The 21,805-nt window shown below is 27.8% G+C and overlaps 1 protein-coding gene across 11 annotated transcripts in view; it reads right to left on the reverse strand.

Moving 5' to 3' along the window:
* LOC112600046 (plasma membrane calcium-transporting ATPase 3) overlaps positions 1-21,805 on the reverse strand; it is a 64,160-nt gene that overhangs the window by 26,783 nt on the left and 15,572 nt on the right. For 9 of the 11 annotated variants that reach the window (XM_025347182.1, XM_025347185.1, XM_025347180.1 and 6 more), the window contains exons 2-7: positions 7,621-7,878; positions 1,444-1,732; positions 1,153-1,344; positions 836-1,065; positions 626-761; positions 427-561 (exon numbers count right to left, since the gene is read on the reverse strand). In XM_025347182.1, the coding sequence (XP_025202967.1) occupies positions 427-561; positions 626-761; positions 836-1,065; positions 1,153-1,344; positions 1,444-1,600 (850 nt within the window). In that variant the 5' untranslated portion in view covers positions 1,601-1,732; positions 7,621-7,878. Of the gene's footprint in view, positions 1-426; positions 562-625; positions 762-835; positions 1,066-1,152; positions 1,345-1,443; positions 1,733-7,620; positions 7,879-20,443; positions 20,939-21,805 lie in introns of those variants that run through there. The other 2 variants (XM_025347181.1, XM_025347184.1) reach the window with 2 other exon arrangements.

Here is a 21,805-nt window from a genome sequence, read left to right on the forward strand (position 1 = left end):
ATATAATATAATATAATAATAGTATAATATAATATAATATAATAATAGTATAATATAATATAATATAATAATTGTAGATCACCAATTACACCTTGTATACTACGGTAGATCACCTGATACACCTAAAAAGAGGTAGTAGATCACCTGCTACACGAATGCCATAATAATTAGATTAAATCTGAAGAAATATTGATGATATGGAACAGAATACCCAAAAATTGAAAAATAAATATAAAAACTTGATAAAAGTTCTATTTATATAACATTTTTTTTTAAATATTGTAAAAGTTTGTTTAACGTGACAAGGCATAGACGATTTTCTGAGAAATTTCAGGTTTTTATTTTATAAGCAATATAATGTAGTAAATTATACGCAAAAATTATTTTTATAAGTATACTCAGTAATAACAAAATCAAAAACTTTACCTTTCCGTTGTTTTTTCATTTCTTCTTCTTGTTGATCTACTGCTGCACCCAAGAGTGTAAATATTATTCCAGCTTGAGAATTTATACCCACTGCGGTGACCAACATTTTTCCACTGCCTTCCATTACATGGGTTCCTTAAATAAAACAAATATTATATTATTGAGTATCTTACAAAACTAAAAACCAAATTATTCATACCTGATAGGACCATTGGATCGAATGATTCTCCTTTTTTTACATGATCTGACTCACCAGTTAAAGAAGATTCATCAATTTTCAAATCATTACTTTGAATTAGCACACCATCAGCTGGTAGCAAATCTCCATATTTAATCTGCATAATAACATCAATTTTTGGTTACTATTTATAATGACTCGTCATTGATTAAGCCATTAAAGTATAATTACCTGGCAAATGTCACCAACTACTATTTCTCCTACGGAAATTTGTCGCAGTTCACCCTGCCTGATGACATTGAATTTATGTTCACCTTCGATACGGTTTTGAAGACCACGGAACTGTCTTTCTTTCGTATAATCGTTAAACGCTGTTACAATAACGACCACTATAACGGATATTAATATAGCTAATCCTTCAATCCATCCATGTTTTGCTTCATCGTCTTCTGCACTCATTGCTAAAATAATGAAAAAATTTTAGTTTCAGTAAAAATAAAAATAATAACTAATAACTTTATGCACAGAAATTTTAGAATAAAATTTACATTCTTCGTCGGCAGGTTTGTAAAGTGATAATCCCAATGATACGAGAGCAGCAATTTCTAAAATAATTAATGTGACATCCTGCAAAGCTTCCCAGACAAGTTGCATGAACGTCTTTGGAGGTTTAGGAGGTATAGTATTTGAGGAGAACGTCTCTTTTCTATGCTCCAGATCGGCAGTAGATCCACTTAATCCTAAAAAAATAATTTCATAACGGCAGAAAATCGAAATTATAATATCATATCAATTAAAAATACGAAATAAAATTATGTTTAAAACCAAATAATAATTACCTTCACTGGGTGATGTATACAGCTTTTTACAAACATCCTGAACGCCACCCAGTTCGTTCAATTTAGCGATACCTTCACGGCCTCTATGTTCCATAAGCTCACGTAACTGCTTTAACGTGACCCCATATTGGGCAGGTCGCCCGTCTATTGTAGCCATTTTGTGGTTTGGGTTAGTTGTGTGAATAGACAACTAACTTTGGATCAAAAAGCGTAAAAAAATTAAGTAGAGACTGTTTATTGTCCGACTAAATTGCGTCACGTTCGGCTTTTTTTCAGTTTCGAGAGTAGTCTGCAATTAATAATTAAAAAATAATAATAATAACAATAAAATAATTATTAACTGTTTTAATAAATGCCGTCATCGCCATAGTGTACGCATTTCACTCAAACGCATAATTATCTTACATAAGCTATTATCGTTAATTTTTTTTTATATTTTTCCATCATAAAATTAACGTTATCATTAAGTTTTCATTCAAATTTCAGTTTTATTTTTTAATTGCCATAGTAACAGTAATAATTAATTTAGCAATTTATTAAACGAGACAAAGTTGCGATAATATACGAACAGCAAGCACATGCACATCTATATAATCAACACCACCGAATACATATCGTTGTTGGCCACATTTACCACTGTACTCGCACACTAACTCAAACTAAATACATTTATTAACATAAACATATACGACCATCGCTGTACTCATCATCACCGGACGTTACTAATTTACACCTACTGTCCGTCTGTTGGCGTCAGCGAATGTATATTATACTAATATAATACGAGAATGCTTACGCTTTCCGCCGTCAGATGATCCCAGATAGCGATGACGCATGAACTGTATACAAGCGTATTATATTAATTTAAAATTTGTTAGCCGCTATATTATAATAACATTGTCGAACCCAAAAATGGTGGTTAACTCAAAGGAGCAATGACAAACAGAATAGAGAACACTAGAATAGAGTAACACACACACACACATGAGACACAGTACAGTCAGTACACGTTATTTATTAATACGCCGCAATCTCGCGTATAAATAAGTTGTAAAAAATCTATCCTTTTACATCCAGAAACATATGCCAAGATAAAATGGTTATCACAGGAAATAAAAAGATTGGAAAATATATAAAAACATTTCAGACTATTAGAATACTTAAAAATAATACCTCTCAGTACATCATGGAAATAATAAATTACTTATTTTGCTTGTAATTAAAAATATTAATAATGTAATTATATTATTACGGATTATTACATTCCATTTTTAGGTATTTATTGTTACAAACAGTTTAAGTGTGTGGTACCTATTCGATTTGTTTTTTTTTCTTTTATTTTTTGCAGTAAATCCTATTTAAAGGTGATTTATAATAAAATTTTTCTTCCATTTAAATATTATGTTTTTATTTTGATGTTACGATGTGTCATTTTCATAATTTTTGCCATTCTGTTTACCATACCTATTTTTTTTATCCAGCTAAAATGATTTGGGTTGGATATTGCTATTTTCACTTCTTTTGTTGCCTTCTATGCAAATATAACTAAATATGGTCCATATGAGGGTTATTAGTTTATGTTTTGAATATACTTTCTCTAGCGTCTAGCTTGTTTTGGATGTGTATAGATGATATCAACTGGATTTTGATTTTTAACGCTGTTAATAAAATTGTGCTTAGCGAATCGCTGAGTATGATAACTTTTAAATAGTAATCTTAAGTTATTGAAAATTAGTTTCTGGTATAAACATAGAGCATTTATTAGGTAATTTTTAAGTATTTGTTTATTTTATTATTAGACACCTCTTATTTTTATAGTAAATCTAATAATCAAATAAGCTTACAAATAGAATCGTACTATTTTTTTTCTTTTTAATTAACAAAAGATAAATAGTTAATATACAAATAATAATTTCTATTTCAACCTAACATTTAAATATAATTTTTATGAAAGCGCTAAAATTGAGGTGTATTTATAATCAGTTATTTTAATTTAAATAATAAAATCTCCAAATAATTATATTAATTTAATAATGCTTTACAGTATATTAATATAAAATATTATACATAGATTTATTTCTACTAGTAAAATATTTTAATAAAATTAATTTTGGTCATTATTTTTAATTTTAATTAATTAATTAGTTTATCTATTTATTAAAGCAGTATAAATTTGGTTCTATAAATGTTGATTATTTACATTATTGAAAATTAAATAATGATATTTTAATCATTGAAGATTTTAGTTCATAATAATTATGAAGATATAATATATTGGGTATTGTTTTTTATTTTTTTAATCTAAAATTTAATGGTTTAATTCTTATTATTTAAAAACGGTACAATTTAAATATTTAATCATCGAAATCACTTACAAATTTATTAAACACTTGCGATTATCGAAGTTTTCAAACCATATTTAAATTAAAAATATAACCATTTTGACAAAATATAAACTATAATATATACGAGATGTTTCAATAAATTAATGAATACAATATAAATTGAGTCATATTAAATAAAAAAGCTTTAGGCTAAAAGTTTTATTAATAATTGAGGAAAGTACATTTTTATAAAAGATACTGAAATAAAAAATTAAAACTTTAAATAATAAAATAAATATATTTCATTATTGTAGAAGTTAAACATCAATATCTAAAGAAAACCCATAGTAAATATAAACGATAAAAGATTTAGTAGGTATTTATATTTTTCAGTTAATAATATGAAAAAATAATTTTTTTTACAATACTTCGAAGTTAAATAAACTATTATTATTAAAACATGTCTAATTATAGAAGACATTATTATTTTTCATAATAAAGAAAATACTGAAACAGTTAAAATAAAATATATATTATAAAAAACTAAATAAAAAAACTACCGAAGTATTTCGTCATAGATACATGTAATTTTTTTAAAATTTTTTATTTTAATAACCGATACGCAGATTAAGTTTTTTTTTTATTTTAGATTTTTGGGAATAAGAGAATTATTAAATTTTTGTACCCTACTGTTTTTAAAAAAAAAAAAAAAATTTTAAAAATTATATTTAAATAATTTTTATAAACAATAGTGTGCCAATTTTCGTGTATTACATAATTAGTCACTTTTATGTTATAATTAAAATAAATAATTTTTGTTAGTTCATAATTTTCCTTGTTTTATTAAAATTACTAATATAAGTGTTTCTAATTTCAAATAAAATTAAATTAAATTGTGGAGATACTCAGAAATATAACCACAACTTATGTCTTTTAAATCATAACTTATGTGATGCAAAAATTATTGTCTTACAGGGCTTGTTGAATTCGACATTATTTTATACTTATTTTAAACATATATTTTGTTAATCTAAAAAATAATTAGGGCCAATCAATAATAATTATATTTATATGAAAACAAACCTTACGGTATTCCTTATTAATGAACGCATAAATTACGTAATTCCATCTATTCATAAAACATATTTGTCAACGTGTATTTTTCTTAATTTTTTTTTACTATGGTAATTTGTCTATGTGAATTATACAATGATCACGTACTCTGTAAATATTGTTATCTAACAATGCCATCTACATTACTTTATATTATGATAATATGTCCTATTAATATTAATAGAAATTCTTTTAAAATCATAGCATGCATATTCTATTCTAAAAAAACAGCGACAAATATGCCATAAATTGCAATAGGTATCATATTATTTAATTTGTATACATAAAAAAACATAATTTCACAAATACTAAGGTAATTATTATTTTTATACTTAATGTTTTTCAATGAATTTTTTTTAATTAATGCGTTATTTTTAAACTAAATATGGTAAATAATTATATTAGGGTACATTATAGTTATACATTTATAATCGGTTGATCAAAATGTTATACACATATCATTCAATTTAATAAATGTAATTTAATGAGAGTGATACAATACAATAAATTTGTAAAATGAATATGTTTAAAAATAATTTTAGTTTTATGTTAACAACCTGAGTGATAAATACACTCGGATAAAATAACTTAAATATGCAAACTTAAACATTTTAAAACTTTTGATAATATAACTACTAAGCAATATACTAATATGAAAATGACATTATTTATTAATCACGATGTTGAGTTATACTAAAACATTATTTCAAAATATAATTACATTGTTATTAATTGATCTTACACAAATATGATCAGCATATTTATTTTGATTAATAAAATGGTTCATAAGATAATAAGCTAGTTTATAATACTTTGGAACATCTATAATTACTATTTTAATATATTCAAAACCTAAAATAAACGTTATCACTATACGTGATACTTTATACAATTTTATAAATGAACATTCACCAAAGGATTCTATTGCATTTTTCTTTAATTATAATCATACAATTACCCAGGCTTATGGTTGTAATGTAAAGGTTAAAGATATAATAATAGACAATTTAGCAAAGTTGTTGGAACAAATTCGTTAATAATTTAATTTAATTTCATATTTTAATAACTAAAAGTACACTAAAACAAAAATACCACTTTATGTACAAATGTAAAGCAGTAAATTAAAATAACTTTTTACATAATCTTTAACTTTGCAACTTCTAATAATTTTTATTTTTTAGACAAAATGGTTTAATAAGCATATATAAAAGATCGTTATATATAACAAAAAATATAACTTAATTTTAGTTACTTCTTGGAATACCGATATTAAAATTATACACTTCATAAAACTTTCAAACCATAAATTATTTTTTTACAAGGTAATTTAATATTCCATGGCCAACTTTAATCTATTCCATGTTTCAAAAGTTTCAAACTTTTCTAAAGGTTTTTAAGGTACAAACGAGTTGAACATAATATTATGATTTATTGGATTTAAGGTTGCTTTAAAAACTAAAATATATCATAAAAATTATTCGACTTTTGTCAGCTTCAAAAAAATAATATATTTGTTTTTATATAATTAATATTTAATTAAATTCTTTCACTAAAGAATAGTTTTAAGAATAAATAGAAAATACTAATCACCGTTAAAAAGTTTTATCTTACAACGTTTACAAAATAAATAAATAAATAAATAATACAGTAAAAAAATTAATTGGGTCAAGTTGAATTCTGAATAAAATAATTTGATATTTATTATATTATCATATAATTATTAACTTTTAATTGATAATATTGTTGTATCATAGATAAAATTTGTATTTAAGTGATAAATCAAAGTTACAAAAATCTATAATTCTTACATTTACAGAACGAAAAATTAATTTTACATTTAATAAAAAGTTATTCATATTCAATTTATTTGCAAATAAAACAGAATTCTTTGTAAGCAGGAAAAAGCACATAATATAATCGTTACAAGACTTATTTTTATAGTAGTAACTGACGAAAAAAATGTTTACTACACCTACCAACCACAAAAAAAAAAAACAAAAATATTCCTTTCAAACTTAAAATAACATGAATAGAGAAAATAAATACTTCTAAGAATAAAACATGTATACTTTTTGTATCTATTAAACAATAAATTTAAGCTAATAAAAAACATAAATAGTGTTACTTTAATTCGCAATAAAAGAACAAAAATATAAATTTTTAAGAAAATTAAAAAAAATGGATACTTCTGTTCATAGATTCATATTTTTAAATTATTACCTATAAATAAAAATATTAGCTACATTTTATTTAATTAAAATAGTTAAGTTATATATTAAAGATAAGAGTTTGAGAAAACAAAAAAAAATTAGTTAAAAAATAAGAAAGTACAGTCAGTAATAGACGTGTTATTGAAAAAACTGGTTTTAATGTGTTGTCCTAATAAATCAAAAAATAAATTGTGCTATAAGAAATTGTATTACAGTAGAATTTTTAATTGTAAAAACTCAATTTTTAAAATCATTAAACAAGTCAACTGACTTATTCGTTTAGGGTTGTTTTTGTTATAACTTACTATAACTTTTTATTTATTCCATTTATTATACACAAAAAATATAAATAATGGTTGCCGATAAGTAAATTAAATTTTATCAATGTATTGATAAAATATTTTCAATTACTCAACGAGAATGAATATACAATACAGTATTGATTTTGCCAAATTAATCGAAATTAAACTTGACGTGTACTAGTGTAACTATGCCAACATTCACATTCCACACGCGATCAATTTACTTACCACAAAATCATTTGAAGTATAATAATGAACTTCGTGGTCGTCTACGTTTTGATAGAATGGTGGTGTTGGAGGCGGCGGTCGTCTTAGCGGCGACCGTCGTTTTGATAATTGTAATGGCAGCCGTCGTGGTTGCTTTTGTCGTTAACGACACGACAGACAAACGACGTCGGCAAACTTACCGCCAGTGGCGGCAGTAGCTCCTACTGCTTCCGCTGCAGTGGTGCTAGTGATATCTTTTGAACCGATAGCAAATTTTTTCTGTTAACATTAACGAATTCATATTATTATTGAAAGTCCAATGATAAAATTTTTTACGATATTAAACCACGAAATATAATTCTCGTCCGAGTTCTTACAAGTTCTATGATTCTGTACCAAAAATTAATTAAGTATAAATCTACGAAATTTGAATTGGTTATTTTTAAAGAAGTACCCTATTAAATACTATTTTTATAATTGTCTAACATTTAAATTTAAATAATACTATCGGTGTTTAATACATAATGATCTATGAATTTAGACTTTATACATTATACATTATTAATTAGTTTAAGATAAACCATAAACATTTTTAATTATTTAGATTTTGAATACCTTGAACAAAATATAAGCTTATACGTACACACGGAAGTCCATAGAGACTAGAATTAATATTTCAGAAAATTATAATCTTTCATATATACCACTCATATTATTTTATTTACTTTAAGTATGTAAATATGTGTGTATCGTTTTAATTTATTATCATACTAAATAAGCAATAATTAACTTTTGAGTCACCTCTATTAAGTACATTTACGCTTAATTAATTTTCTTAAATGATTAGCTTAAATTTTGTCTGGACAATCTATTAATACTTAACAGTTAACACCATTTATCAATTATCCAAAAGCTTATTATTAAGTTTTAGACATACACCAAACAGTGAACTTAAAAGTAAATATTTAATTGAACCTATACACCACATTTGCATCTAATATCAGTTATTCGATTAACGCAAAAATACTTCATGGTTTAATTTAAACTATGGTCAAACAAATAACTATTATTATTATGATTAATTATTTTTCATTTTTAGTGGATAAGTTCATTTTCAATTAATAGACAATCGAACCGATTAATAGTAACAATAACGACATTATTTGTATTCAGGAAAATAAAATTCAATATACGAATATAACATAAACAAGATCAAGGTTCAAGATGCAAACAGATTAATATAGATGTACAAGATAAAATGTGTTGAGTGTATTGAGACATGATTCAATTAAACCTACAAAAATCATTTTTCCTAGGTAAAAAAAAATATAATATGAGCTTGTACTATATTAATATATCAATATCTATAAAAAAAATAAGATTATTTTCGGTTCACAAATACAAAAAATATCTGTATAATAACTCAAATGAAATCCATTTGATTTCCATCATCGATGTTTTGAAGAACTTTTATCTGTTAGAAATATACTTAAATGATATATAATATGCTATTTATATTGAAGTTCATTGTTTATCTGAGCATTAATATAAATTAAGTATGAGACATTTAATTCGACAAAAATACTCATTTTTGTCAGACTTAATGTATTTGAGTATTTTAAACATCGATTAATAATATAGAAGCTATATACACACTTGTGTAGTACCTACTAATAATATTGTCAATTCTTAATTTGTAGATACAAGTTTATTTATTGATTTACATTAAATTCAAACAAAGATAAAACTTGCATATTTTCATATCAGCATATTATGTTTATTTTAAATGTATTATATAACATTATAACATACTATGTGGGTTAAATCATGAATAAAAATGTTTATCTTTGCGTAACAGTCATGAACTTAATTTATAGTTGTAACTTATAATAGATAGATACATGAGGAAACCACATTTCGCATTGAATAGTTTTTTTTTAAATCATCATTTAAAATGAAATATTTTATTTTAATTATTAATTTATCTTTAATACATAATTACTTTATATACATTCTAGTCGATTTTTAGCGCTAATATTTGATATCTTTTTTTTTTAATTTATTTACAACAAATTAAAAATTATACTTATTTTATTGAAATACCAACTTATGATAAACACATCTTATGCTTAGCGCTAATCCTATTTGTACCTAGTTTATTATAATACAATTATTTTAATATTTACATTACTTATACAAAGTGAAATTTATAATATTTATTATATTATGATGTTTCCACACGGCCATCACTGAATAACTAATTTAAAAACACTAATCAGGACATTTGTCAATTTTATTTGTATAATACAATTAACTAAGCTGTTTACTGTTAGCAAAGAACGTTAGAGACAAATATTATAAATTCAGTAACCTTTACTCTGTCCTAAATATGTCCCTAGCATTAATATGTTTATAATGTTTAATTTATAACTAATCAATAATAATTTAGGGTACAAAGAATATAAGAAGGTATTTACAAAAACTGTTTTCAAATAGTATTATTATTTTTTTTTTTTTTTTTGTTTCAAAATTTAATAATCTATATTATTGAAAACATATATTAAATTTATAATATTATGAATTTATAATTGTTGTTAGAACTTTTTTTTAAAGATATTATAATTTTAACTTAAGTTAGTAGACATTTCATCTTCTGTTATTTAATTATATAAATATATATTTTGTTTTATTTTCGTCTATTCTGATAAAAAAAACTCACAAATTTAATATACACAAATGTACAGACATAAATATTTATATAACATTTTACAAAAATACATAAAAATAATAATTTTAATGAAATTGGATATTTTTATTATTTTAAGTTATTTTTATTTTTAGTCATATAGTTGTCAAAAAAGAAATAAAATAAATGAAATAATATCAATTTTACACGAAATCTTTACTATAAAAAAATAATAAGACGTTCTGCACAATATTATGGATAGATTTTGATGCAAATACATTTGTATTTATAAGTTCATCATTTCAGAAAATTTAAAAAAAATGATACACACATATATTATAGTAGGTACATCAATCAAATTTTTTAGTAACTATTTTATTCTTAGAAATACAATATTTTTTATTCGTGCATTTATTTTTAAATAAAAAATTAAATTACCAAAATATTATTAAAGCATACATTTTGATAAATTTAAAAAGTCAAATGTTTTTAAATGTGAACAAGTTTTATAAGCTACTAACGCCTTATTAATAATAGCTATTATCCCACGACCAACAGAGAATGACAAATAAAAAAATGTTACTAAATGAAAATAAAGTATTAACATAATATTTTATTTTACATGAAGAATAAGAAGAAAAATGTTTCAAACTTGAAAGAATACATTAGGCACATAGCAAACCAATAAAATAATGAATATATTTATTATATTTATTAAGAATAACGATAAATAAGCAGCATAAAAAAAAAATGACGAATGATTGTATCGAGTATAATATATTCAATATTCATGTACCTATAACGTTCATAATGTATTACAGCTAGGGCCGGATTATGACCAAAATATAGGAGACTATTACTTTTGGTGAGGCTCTTTTACCCAAAACAATTTGGATAAATTGGATACATTATGGTATTTTATTGTCGGGCTATGGCCCCCTACCCCCCACTATTGATCCAGCCCAGATTATAAAATTGTATTGGTATAACTACATACATGACACAAAATATTCAGTTTAATTTAACAAAACATCAAAATAAATAGCTGATAATATCATATTTTATTCAAGATGTTGAGCGTTGAATTTGAAACCAATTGTTTTAACTGTTATTTTTATTATTACTCTACGGTTTACGATCAATTTTATTTTTAATTAAGTGCGCCTACCTATAAAACGCAGCATATTAAATAAAATGACCATGGAAATTTGATTTTAAAACCGTTTGCATACGTGAATGAGAACGATTGTGAATTGGCTGAGCGACGAAAGTTCATTAACGTATCCAAATTTATATGAACCCGTTAACAAAACGAGTACCGTCTATGGTCGTTACTATGTGCACACGTGGAATCAACATTGATCAAACACCGCATAAGGCGTAACCTAATATATACACTTAAAAATAGGTAGGTAGTACACGAATAATAATCACCAACGATAGTTAAAACGGGTATAAGCCTGAATCAATACAATAATATAATAACATAAAATATTAAAACAAGTCTTATAAACAATTCAAACATTATAAGTATAGCATTTTATTATTTTAATACTTTTGTATTCAAATACAATTTCTAATCCAAACTCGAAAAAAAAAATTCAAATTTACATAATATGTATTTAAATAGTTTTATTTTTTTATTATTTTAAATGTATGTGAAAAATATTTTATAACTTAATACGAATTATAAAAATCCATCTTCCGGTATTAAATTTTAACAACTAAAAAAAAAAAAAAAAAAAAAATTGGATTTGTATAGAATAGTGAATACAAAATATTTGATAGGCTGATTGAAACAACCAAACAAGTCTCTTTTTATAACTTTACGAAACAAGAAAAATTTAAGCTACAAAATAATAGAACATTTTTTGGGGGGGGGGGGGAAGTACCTACAAATAATAATTTGAAAATAAATTTTATATTTGTCTTGAAAACTTTTTAAAAATTAACTTATATAGTTAAATTATATTTAAAACAAGTAAAGAATATAAGTACCTAATTAAAATATTGAACAAATTACCTAAAAGTTGCACAAAGCCACAGAAATGAATAGAAAAGTTAAAATCGTTTTTACTTATTAAACATAAAATATTAAAAAAAATAATAAAATAAAAGTAAAATAAAAAACAAAAAAGCAATCTTTACGAGACTGAATATTATAGTTCTTCTAATGTCAGTTGTAAAAGTAAAATAATAATATAGTAACTATATCATTTAGTCAATACTATATTAGTACCTATAGCGCCTACGCTGCCTACCGCCAAACGCGCGTGCTGGCAGTCGATCAAATCGATATAATACAATTTCCCCAACCATTAAATTCGATGTTACAACAAGGCACAAGCTCATCCACGTTTCCAGACCCTCACTTAGAATTTCAAAAACCATACATTCCTCTATATTCGTGAATATTACTTCATTAAAATATACTGAATGCTTTAAACTGACATTTTTTTAAATTTCAAACATTGTCGACGATTAAACATTTTTCTTACGTTGACCGTCTCGGAAATATTAAGTAGAGAAATCACACTAACTGACGAGTTATTGAGAAATACAAAACTTAGATGTGTACATGTATTACGGTAATCTAGTCGTACGACCAACTAGTTTATTATTGTTATTTTACGTTCAAATCACGTATATGATTCAATATCTAGGGAAAGCTACTCAGTTTCACAAAACTTAGTCTACAAATAAAACAAAATCTTGTACTCAACAAAACTAGATATGTATTTTACTGCAGTCGTAGACCGAAGAAAAAGCTACACACATAGAGTACTCCACAAAATTATATATAATTTTATTGTTTTAAATATAACGTGCACACATGCAAATTGTCTTCCTCGCCCACTACATGTCTGCCACTAAAAACTTTAAGACTTGCATAATAACTATTTGAATATTTGATGGTAGAAACTAGTAAGTAGTTGGAATTATTATATTTGCTCAAATTTGCTCTACATATCTATGCATTGGTAATCATTATAATAATTATAGACGCAAATATACAATTTAAATAGTATTATTTCGAGTTCAGATAGATTACAATTTATTATACATTTTAATGATTGTAGATCTCTAACAAATGGAGTTTTTTCATAATCTTATTTTTAAAATATTTAACAAAAATACAATAATTGATGACAAAAACGAAGGTGTTAAAGTTTTTTTTTGTGAAGTCCTGTGTAAATACCCACACAAATATATATATATTAGCGAAGTGTAGGTAGTATATATATTTGTTCATAATTAAGTATTTATGAGTCTCTTTCGAGTATATATTTAAATTATAATATATTTCTTTAAAAAACAAATTTAAAATTAATATATATATATATATTTTTAATTTAAACGTTTTGTTGTAAACAAATTTATAAATGTTTTATGTATGCTTCATATTGTATTATTATATATTGGTTAGATTTCGGTGTGAACATTTGAGACAATTATACGAAAATATAAATAGTAGGTGCTTATTATGTGTATGAACTATACACTAATTCACAGTAACAATGTGAAATAACAGTATAAGGTACCATGCGTACCTTATACGAATACTTGCAAAGTGATTTAATAAATTCATTTAAATGAATAACCTTGGCAATATTTCGAATTTGGGTGTATTTTGTAAACTAATTGAAGTCCGATCATTGTAAACGTCGAAAACACTTAAGTATAAATAGTGTGATTGAAAACAAATTCTCCATATAATATACGAATAATGAAAATAAGGTTTGACCAAATCGCCCTCTTATTTATGGAAGGGAAGAAGAGGGGAATTACTATTCAATAAAATATATGTAGGTATTAGCATAGTATAATTAATAATTGTATACCCCATATTTACGATATAAATAAGACCTAATTTAAATAAAAGGATACAAAATGACTTTTTTAAATAGCGTTTTTCTTTTTTTATCACATTACAAGAAATTAGCACAAATGGCATTAAATAGGCTTAACTGTATATATTATAATATAATGTTTAACTTCTATTTGCAATTTGCATATAGGTATTTTAAAATATCAATGCAGGTGTATAATGCTATTACGATTAATTATAGCATTCTTAGAAAATAAAAATCAATATCGCACTGCCGCTACTTTAAATCGAATGTTTAACAAGCGAATGGACGTTGAAAAAATACACCTCTCGTTTTAACTCAACTGTGTTATTATGTCCATTCAACCTATTAACCATATAGAATATAGCGGTCGGCAACATTATTACACACAATTTGTTCACCCGAAAGAAATATTTTTCGACTTCTTATTTTTAATCTCGTGTTATTATTATGATCGCGACTAAATAAAAATATATTCATGTTTATAAACAACTTACCTTAACCACACACACACACACAAGTAGAAAAAAAACGTTTGAATAAAATTGTCAGCTATAGACGTTATTTGGTTATTCGTATAACTTCGAATTTCACAGATGGGTTTATAAGTAAATTCCATTTACTTATTTCGATATTGACCCGTATACATACAATGTATTAAAGGTAAATACTTCTTAAAAATTATAATGATATATACCCACATAACTGTATAGTTATACAAGGTACTCAGAATCTATGGAAAATAAATACTACAATAAAATGCGTTGATATACCACAATACATTTGTTATAGACTAAACGGCATTTTTAAATATTTCGCAGTTTAAGTTTCTTATAAAATGTTCAGTGTACAAAATTTAGTCAAAATATTATATAACAAGCCAAATATTTGATTTTTTTCTGGAAGCGAAATGATTCAGTAGAATGGCCTAGCTAGTGAAAATCTCCTATAAAAAAGCGACCAAATAGAAGATCGTGCCTACATTGGTTATAGATAAGGTGAAAATGAATACTTTAGATACCGATAAATTAAAGCGATTGTATAACGCAATGAACAAAAATGGATGGGGAAGTTTAGCGGAAGCGTGCGAAAGGCCTTAATACTTAATGGCTTGTATAGCACAAAAAAATACTGTACAAATATAATAACTTTATCAAATTTAAATTTGAGTTTTCTAACTAATTTTATTTAAGTAATGCTTTGTTTAATAAGTATTCTTCATTAGCTTTCCAAGAAATAAGTTTTTGAAAAACATTATTTAAAAAATGTAACCTACTTGATTAACTCTAAATGAAAATTAAATGAAAATAGTCATTTAACGAGAATTGATAGGCAAAAGCAAATTTAAATGATGTAATAAATGCATGATTTTTCTAACTTTAAAGTTTAAATAATTGTTTTGATAGTTTAAAGTCTTAGTTCTGTCATTTTTGTAAAGAGAACTTGCTTATGGCTAAGCTAAGAAAATATTTAGGTAGAAATCTTCGAAAGTTAAATCCAATATTAAAAAATGAAAATATTTAAGAATTTTGTTTTTCTATAATATAGTTTCTACTATATAGTAGTGTGTTAATACGTATATTTTATAAATTCTATTCTTGATTATTTAATGATGATCTAGCATTATTTTAATGCGAAACAAAATCTAGTATAATATGCTTAACTAAAATATCATCATTAATTTTTTATACTAAATCAAAAAGATTTAAATTTTCTGTTTATAGTGAAAATGTTATCAGAGGAGTCAAATATCTTATCTGTGTTAATATAGTATGATACGTGCTATAAAAATTAACACAGCATTTATATCGCTTATACAGTTACGTCGACATACGGGAGAAGGTCATTGAAGATAAATATGGTTTTATAATTTTATATTTTAGTATACTTAGCTTAAATTAAACAAAAAAAGTAAATAAATATAAATATACATGTACCTACATATCTCGGATATATCAACTAACCCTGAGGATACCTATCTATATGTAAACAGTCAACGATTTAGAAAAATAACGTGGAAAAGTTCTAAAAATGAGTGTTTTATACGATTTAATGACCTTAAAGTCATATAAATGTAATATACCAAAAACGACATTACTATAAACTAAAATCGTGCCTTCTACATTAATTTAGTCACTATACAGTACATTATAGTCTCTTTCGAAACGGATGAATCAAAATATTTACTATGAATATTATATTGAATAGTACCGAAACCATCACAATTGCTAACACTCCAAGGTTCATACAGGAAAATTGTTACGGTTTTGACGAACAATCGTGATTTATAACCACGCCGGCGCAATACTAAAAATATAACTTAGAAGTCTGAACATTATATCTAACTTTTAAATATTATGACCGATTCGCAGCAATAGTGTCAAACGTGAGTAAAATACATGTCAAGGCAGGTCATGGTTGTAAGTCATCGCCAATCGCGGCACATATTTATAAATCATATTGTAAAGACCTAAATGTATCAGAATATATATACGAGTATATATATATTTATAATTTAACCACAGTCGTCTATGATGAGATCATAATACATATTATATTATATTACTTAACATTTTTTAGGTGTGTATGACGACGGCAGGCGCGGTTCTAACCTATGCTTGCGATAATATAACTTTAATTTTGTAATTTGCGCAAAATATAACACAAAAATAAGTATACGAGGTTTGGTAGAATGCAGGCGAGGCTTAATCCAACTCTGACCTTCAAAACTAAAAGATCTATACAACTACCGCAGTCGAGGGCTTCAGCGTGTTTATAGTTTATACGTACTTACACCGTGTACGAAACATCAGCTATAATACTAATCATGGTCACATAAACAATTGTTATATTTTTTTGTCAATGCAACGCCTTGTATATCATAAATGGGTTCTATCAATTTTATTTATTAAGTTCACATGGTGTATAATATAATAATATTACATAGAGATTGAGTCGAGGAAAGAGAGTTTATGCATCGTATATAACACATTAAATTATTAAGTTATTGTAAAGCACGTATAATTATCATTGACTGCTATGGATGTAATAATATATAGATACCTACGTACAATGTACATTCGAACAAAAAATATACTATAAATACCTACCCTAAATAATAATAACACCGATCATGTACTCTTTTTTTCATATCTTAATCATTAAGTAAAAACAGATTTTCTTTATCCTCGAATTTACGCCAAAAAAGTTTAAACGATTTCAATAAATACAAAAAAATTTCTTCATACTATCATATTCTATCTAAAGCCTTGAATAATTGGGTCATTATTAATTGACAATGTTGATAAATGATAATTTTATTATTATGGTGCACGATTAGTAAACCGTTCCAAAAACGGATTGCTGATTAACAAATATTGACATTTTAAGCGACAAATTGAGGATACTTAAACCGCGTTATAGGATATAACGGCTGTAGTTGTACATAGTGGTTTAGTTCAGTTAATTATATAATATTTGCAATCGAGTGCCCGGTAAAAGACATTCTCTAAAGGTATGACGACACATTAATTATATACAGGGTGATTCTAGATAATAATCCTTATAGACACTCGGTCACCCACAAAAACATAAAATACTTTTTTAATCACTTCTCGCAAAATCTTAAAAAGTACCAATATGTTACTGTTTCATTATTTAAATATCTAATGAAAATTTGCAATAATTTTACTCTTAAAACATTGATGAGCTATGTAATTAAATTCTATAAATTGACCATTTCCGATAATTAAGAAACCCGGAATATAACAATTTTATTTAAAGTTAACTATTTTTTGAAATTGAGAAAACCTTGTGATATTAACCAATAGTGTAACGAACTTTGGAAATACTTTTTTCTAAGTCATAATACTATTACTATACCTAACATGGTGAACACAAACTTTTAACGCACATTTTACTTTTACATCTTATGATGTAGTACAACATTTGTAATCATAATATAGCTGAGACTCGATAACTCGAATCTTGGGGGATATAAAAATGAATTCGACTTATATATTATTGGAGTTATTTACCTGAAATATAAATTGTAAACACTTTAAAGAACAAAAAAATAATGAGTTATTAAAGTGTTAATAATTAAATTTTTTCGAGTTTGCGACTTGACCATGTTTTTATAGCCAATTGGGATTGGATACAAATCGAAAACGAATCGTCGCAGTTGAGCATATGTCATAGTTAACTATAATAACACATTATAGATGAAGGAAAAATATGGAATTCTGCAGGCATGTTTTAAACAATTTTGCGGTGATGGTGAGCGTGATTTTTTTAGAGAAACGATAACAGAGAACATTCGTAAATAATATATTCATAGATAAGATAACCCTATATTTATTGAACACAGTATACTTTAGTGTGATCAAAGAGCCTACTAGTTAGTAGTTACCATAACGGTTATATGTAGTTAAGGGTACAATTTATAATAGGAAAAACATTTTATTAATTTGCTATCTGCGAAAGTTAAAAATGAATACACTTCTAAATTATTTACCATTGTTATTAATGTACAATAATATTATTTTTTAATTTCTCGTATTAAAATATTATTTTACATTAATATTAATTTATATTATCAATGGCAAGGATTCCACTACCTTAATAATAATAATTGTATGTAACTGCTTTAGTAACTAGCGTGCTCTTCAATCACAATAGAATGCAATGCATATCATATCCGTATACATATTATAATCTACGAAAACTTTACGGATTCAAATCGTCGGGTACGTGCCGACGACGTAAAAGCAAAACGCATCGTGACGATTTGTTGTTTCACGCCGTATTTGTTTTGATTCCGAGAAAATTTTCGCTACCGCGAGTTACGACAGTTGGCCATAATTTAAATTAGTGATAAACGCGCGTATTCATCGTAAACGCGCTCGAGCACCAGCGGATCGGACCGTTGCGGTGCATGAAACGAATACTATATTATGATATCGTATAAAACATAATTATGACGTATGCGCACCGGTGCACATGTAGAGCGTACTTATTTTTTTTTACTTTAGTCGTTACAACAATATAATTCCAACAATCGTTAGCACTGATGTACTCGGTGCAGTGTACACGGTCCAATGTATACGGTTACAAAAACACCATTGGTCGCTGTGCATGTGTGTGGTTGACCCCGCCACGATCACTGTACCAATAATTACTAATATAACGGCCCAACGTAAATGTTATCATCGGCCCCATTACAGGTGTTATAGAGTTATAACATTACACAGGTTCGACGTGGGCTTTACACTTTTATACCATCGTTTTCGACACCGTACGAGACGTGACAACGGTTCTATCAGATAAAAGTAGGAACATTTTTAATTCGTGTGTGGCCAAAGGTGGCGACAGGCCGGTTTAGTCACGGTCAGTCAAGACGATGCCGAAAATGTGATAACGATATTATAAAGCAAGTTGCGTAACAATACCCACTGACAAACGATGATGTACGATAATTTATCATAGCGAGTACCAACCGAGATCATTTGCGATTTAACGACAAATCGGTCCGTTCGCGGCTAATTGAATCGGCCGCAAAGGACAATTTTTCAACCATTTTATCGTCGGCGGCGTTTAATTTTTAACGAAATCTCGCCGCCACACATCGATCTATTGCACGAAGATAGAACTCAAAATAATTATCCTTGTAAACGAAAACTTGAAAACCGGATGTCCAGAACTGGTGTAGGTAGTAGACGAAAGGAAAGAAAAACAACGACTACGACGGTGATTCGAGCGAGCGATAACGCTATCCACGAATACCGCGTTCTCAATAGCAACGGATGGGAATTGTGCGTGCGATAAAAATAATACCACAAACCACAGGGCTCGCGCGTTTTGGTATGCGGTATAGTGTTTTATTTAAAACGTTTGGCGTGTAACGATTTTTCTGCGCTCTCTTTCGCCATCGAAACGAAAGAAAACGAAAAAAGTTACGATAATAATAATAATAATAAGCGTCGAAATAAACCGCGAACGGGTCAACGTCGCGTATCGTCCAGCCGTCTATTCGTCGTTAATATAGCCGACATTGCAGTTACCGTAATACCCGCTGAATGCCAATATTTTAATACCGTATCATATTTTGTGTACGCGTTTCGCCGCCGAAAGTATTATACCCGCGTTAATCGCGTTAGGTGTGCAACACCGGGAAATCCGTCGGGCCTTTCAAGAACGGTAAGTCGGAATGCAATGACGACGGTCGCGAGAATAATGAACAACAACAAATGCACAGCTTATTATTAACAACCGCCAACGGCGCGTCGTCGGATTTGTTTGGTCTCACCTTTGGGTCTCGTGTCGCAGTCGTCGCGGACGCCGGGTAGGTACACGTGCTGCGTGTGGTCGCGTATGTCTTACACAATGAATGCGTTCTATTTAATATTCCTGCTACGGCCGATCTGATGACTACAACACCGGTAGTAGACGGAATTTGTATGAATTTCACCGTCAGTGTATACGAAAATCGTCGTGTCGAACACGCGCAAAGGCCGGCCCGTCGTCGCTACTCGCTACAGTTGCGACACGTCTGAACGCCGTCGCGTGAATATCTCGTTTGCGAAAACCGTAACGTTTTCGAGCGGCGCGCACACACACACAGATGTGCTGGCTGTAAGCTAAACATGCACACACTCACGCACGCGCGTGTGAGCCGGCGAGAAAAAATCGTACACAAGCACAACGACGACCGTGCAGTAAACGGTTAATGAGCGAAAATGCGACAAAAAAACAACAAACGCGAGATCGCTGCGACGGTGGCGGGGATCTTCCTCCTCTCCACGTCCAACTCCTACTGCCGCGCCGACGGGTTTACCGACGTCCGTCGGTTGCCGGTGCGCGCGGAATGCGTGCGTTGCGTACGCTACGACCGCTTACGAGTGCGTACGACGACCGTCGGAAATCGGCAAACGTTCCGGCAATAACGACGATATTATAATATATTTGGAAAAAAAACGATTTAATTTTTTTTTTTTTTTTTTTTTTATTCCTCGTTTTAATATTTTCTTATTTATAATTTTATAGACCCGTCCGTGTGACGACGACCGGCCGACAATTAGTAACAATATTATTATTCTTCATAGTCATTATTATTGTTATTATCAATTCTCCGACGAGTATATTATAATGTCTGTTGACCGCTGCCGTTCGTTCACAAGCCGGTCCGCCGGACGGCTCGCTGTACACAGCTCGTACGACCGCCCGCCCGGCCACCTCGGCGGCCGCGCCCTACCGAACATCGTTGTGTTCACCCACTCCCCGACTAGCCTGCCAAAACTCCGCTACTCACGACCCGTGTGTTGTACGTGTGTGAGCGCGCGGGCGCGTTCCACCGGCGGCAGCGACGACGACGACGTTCCCACGTCCCACCCACCATCTAGTCAGTTCATATCTGCCACCGTAGCAAATCATTGCAACCGGGCCGCGCTGGCATCGTAGAATCAGTTTAGCCAACGTAGGCGCACGCGGCAATCATAAACGTGTATTGTAGTAATAGCAGTAGTAGTAGTAGTAGTAGTAGTAGTAGTAGTAGTAGCAATAGTGGTAGTAGTAGTAGTAGTGGTAATAGTAGTAATAATAGTAATAATAGTAGTAGTAATAGTAGTAGTAGTAGTAGTAGTAGTAGTAGTAGTAGTAGTAGTAGTAGTAG

Source organism: Melanaphis sacchari, unplaced genomic scaffold (assembly GCF_002803265.2).
Source record: "Melanaphis sacchari strain LSU unplaced genomic scaffold, SCAv2.0 Contig59_pilon_pilon, whole genome shotgun sequence".
Lineage (NCBI taxonomy): Eukaryota > Metazoa > Arthropoda > Insecta > Hemiptera > Aphididae > Melanaphis > Melanaphis sacchari.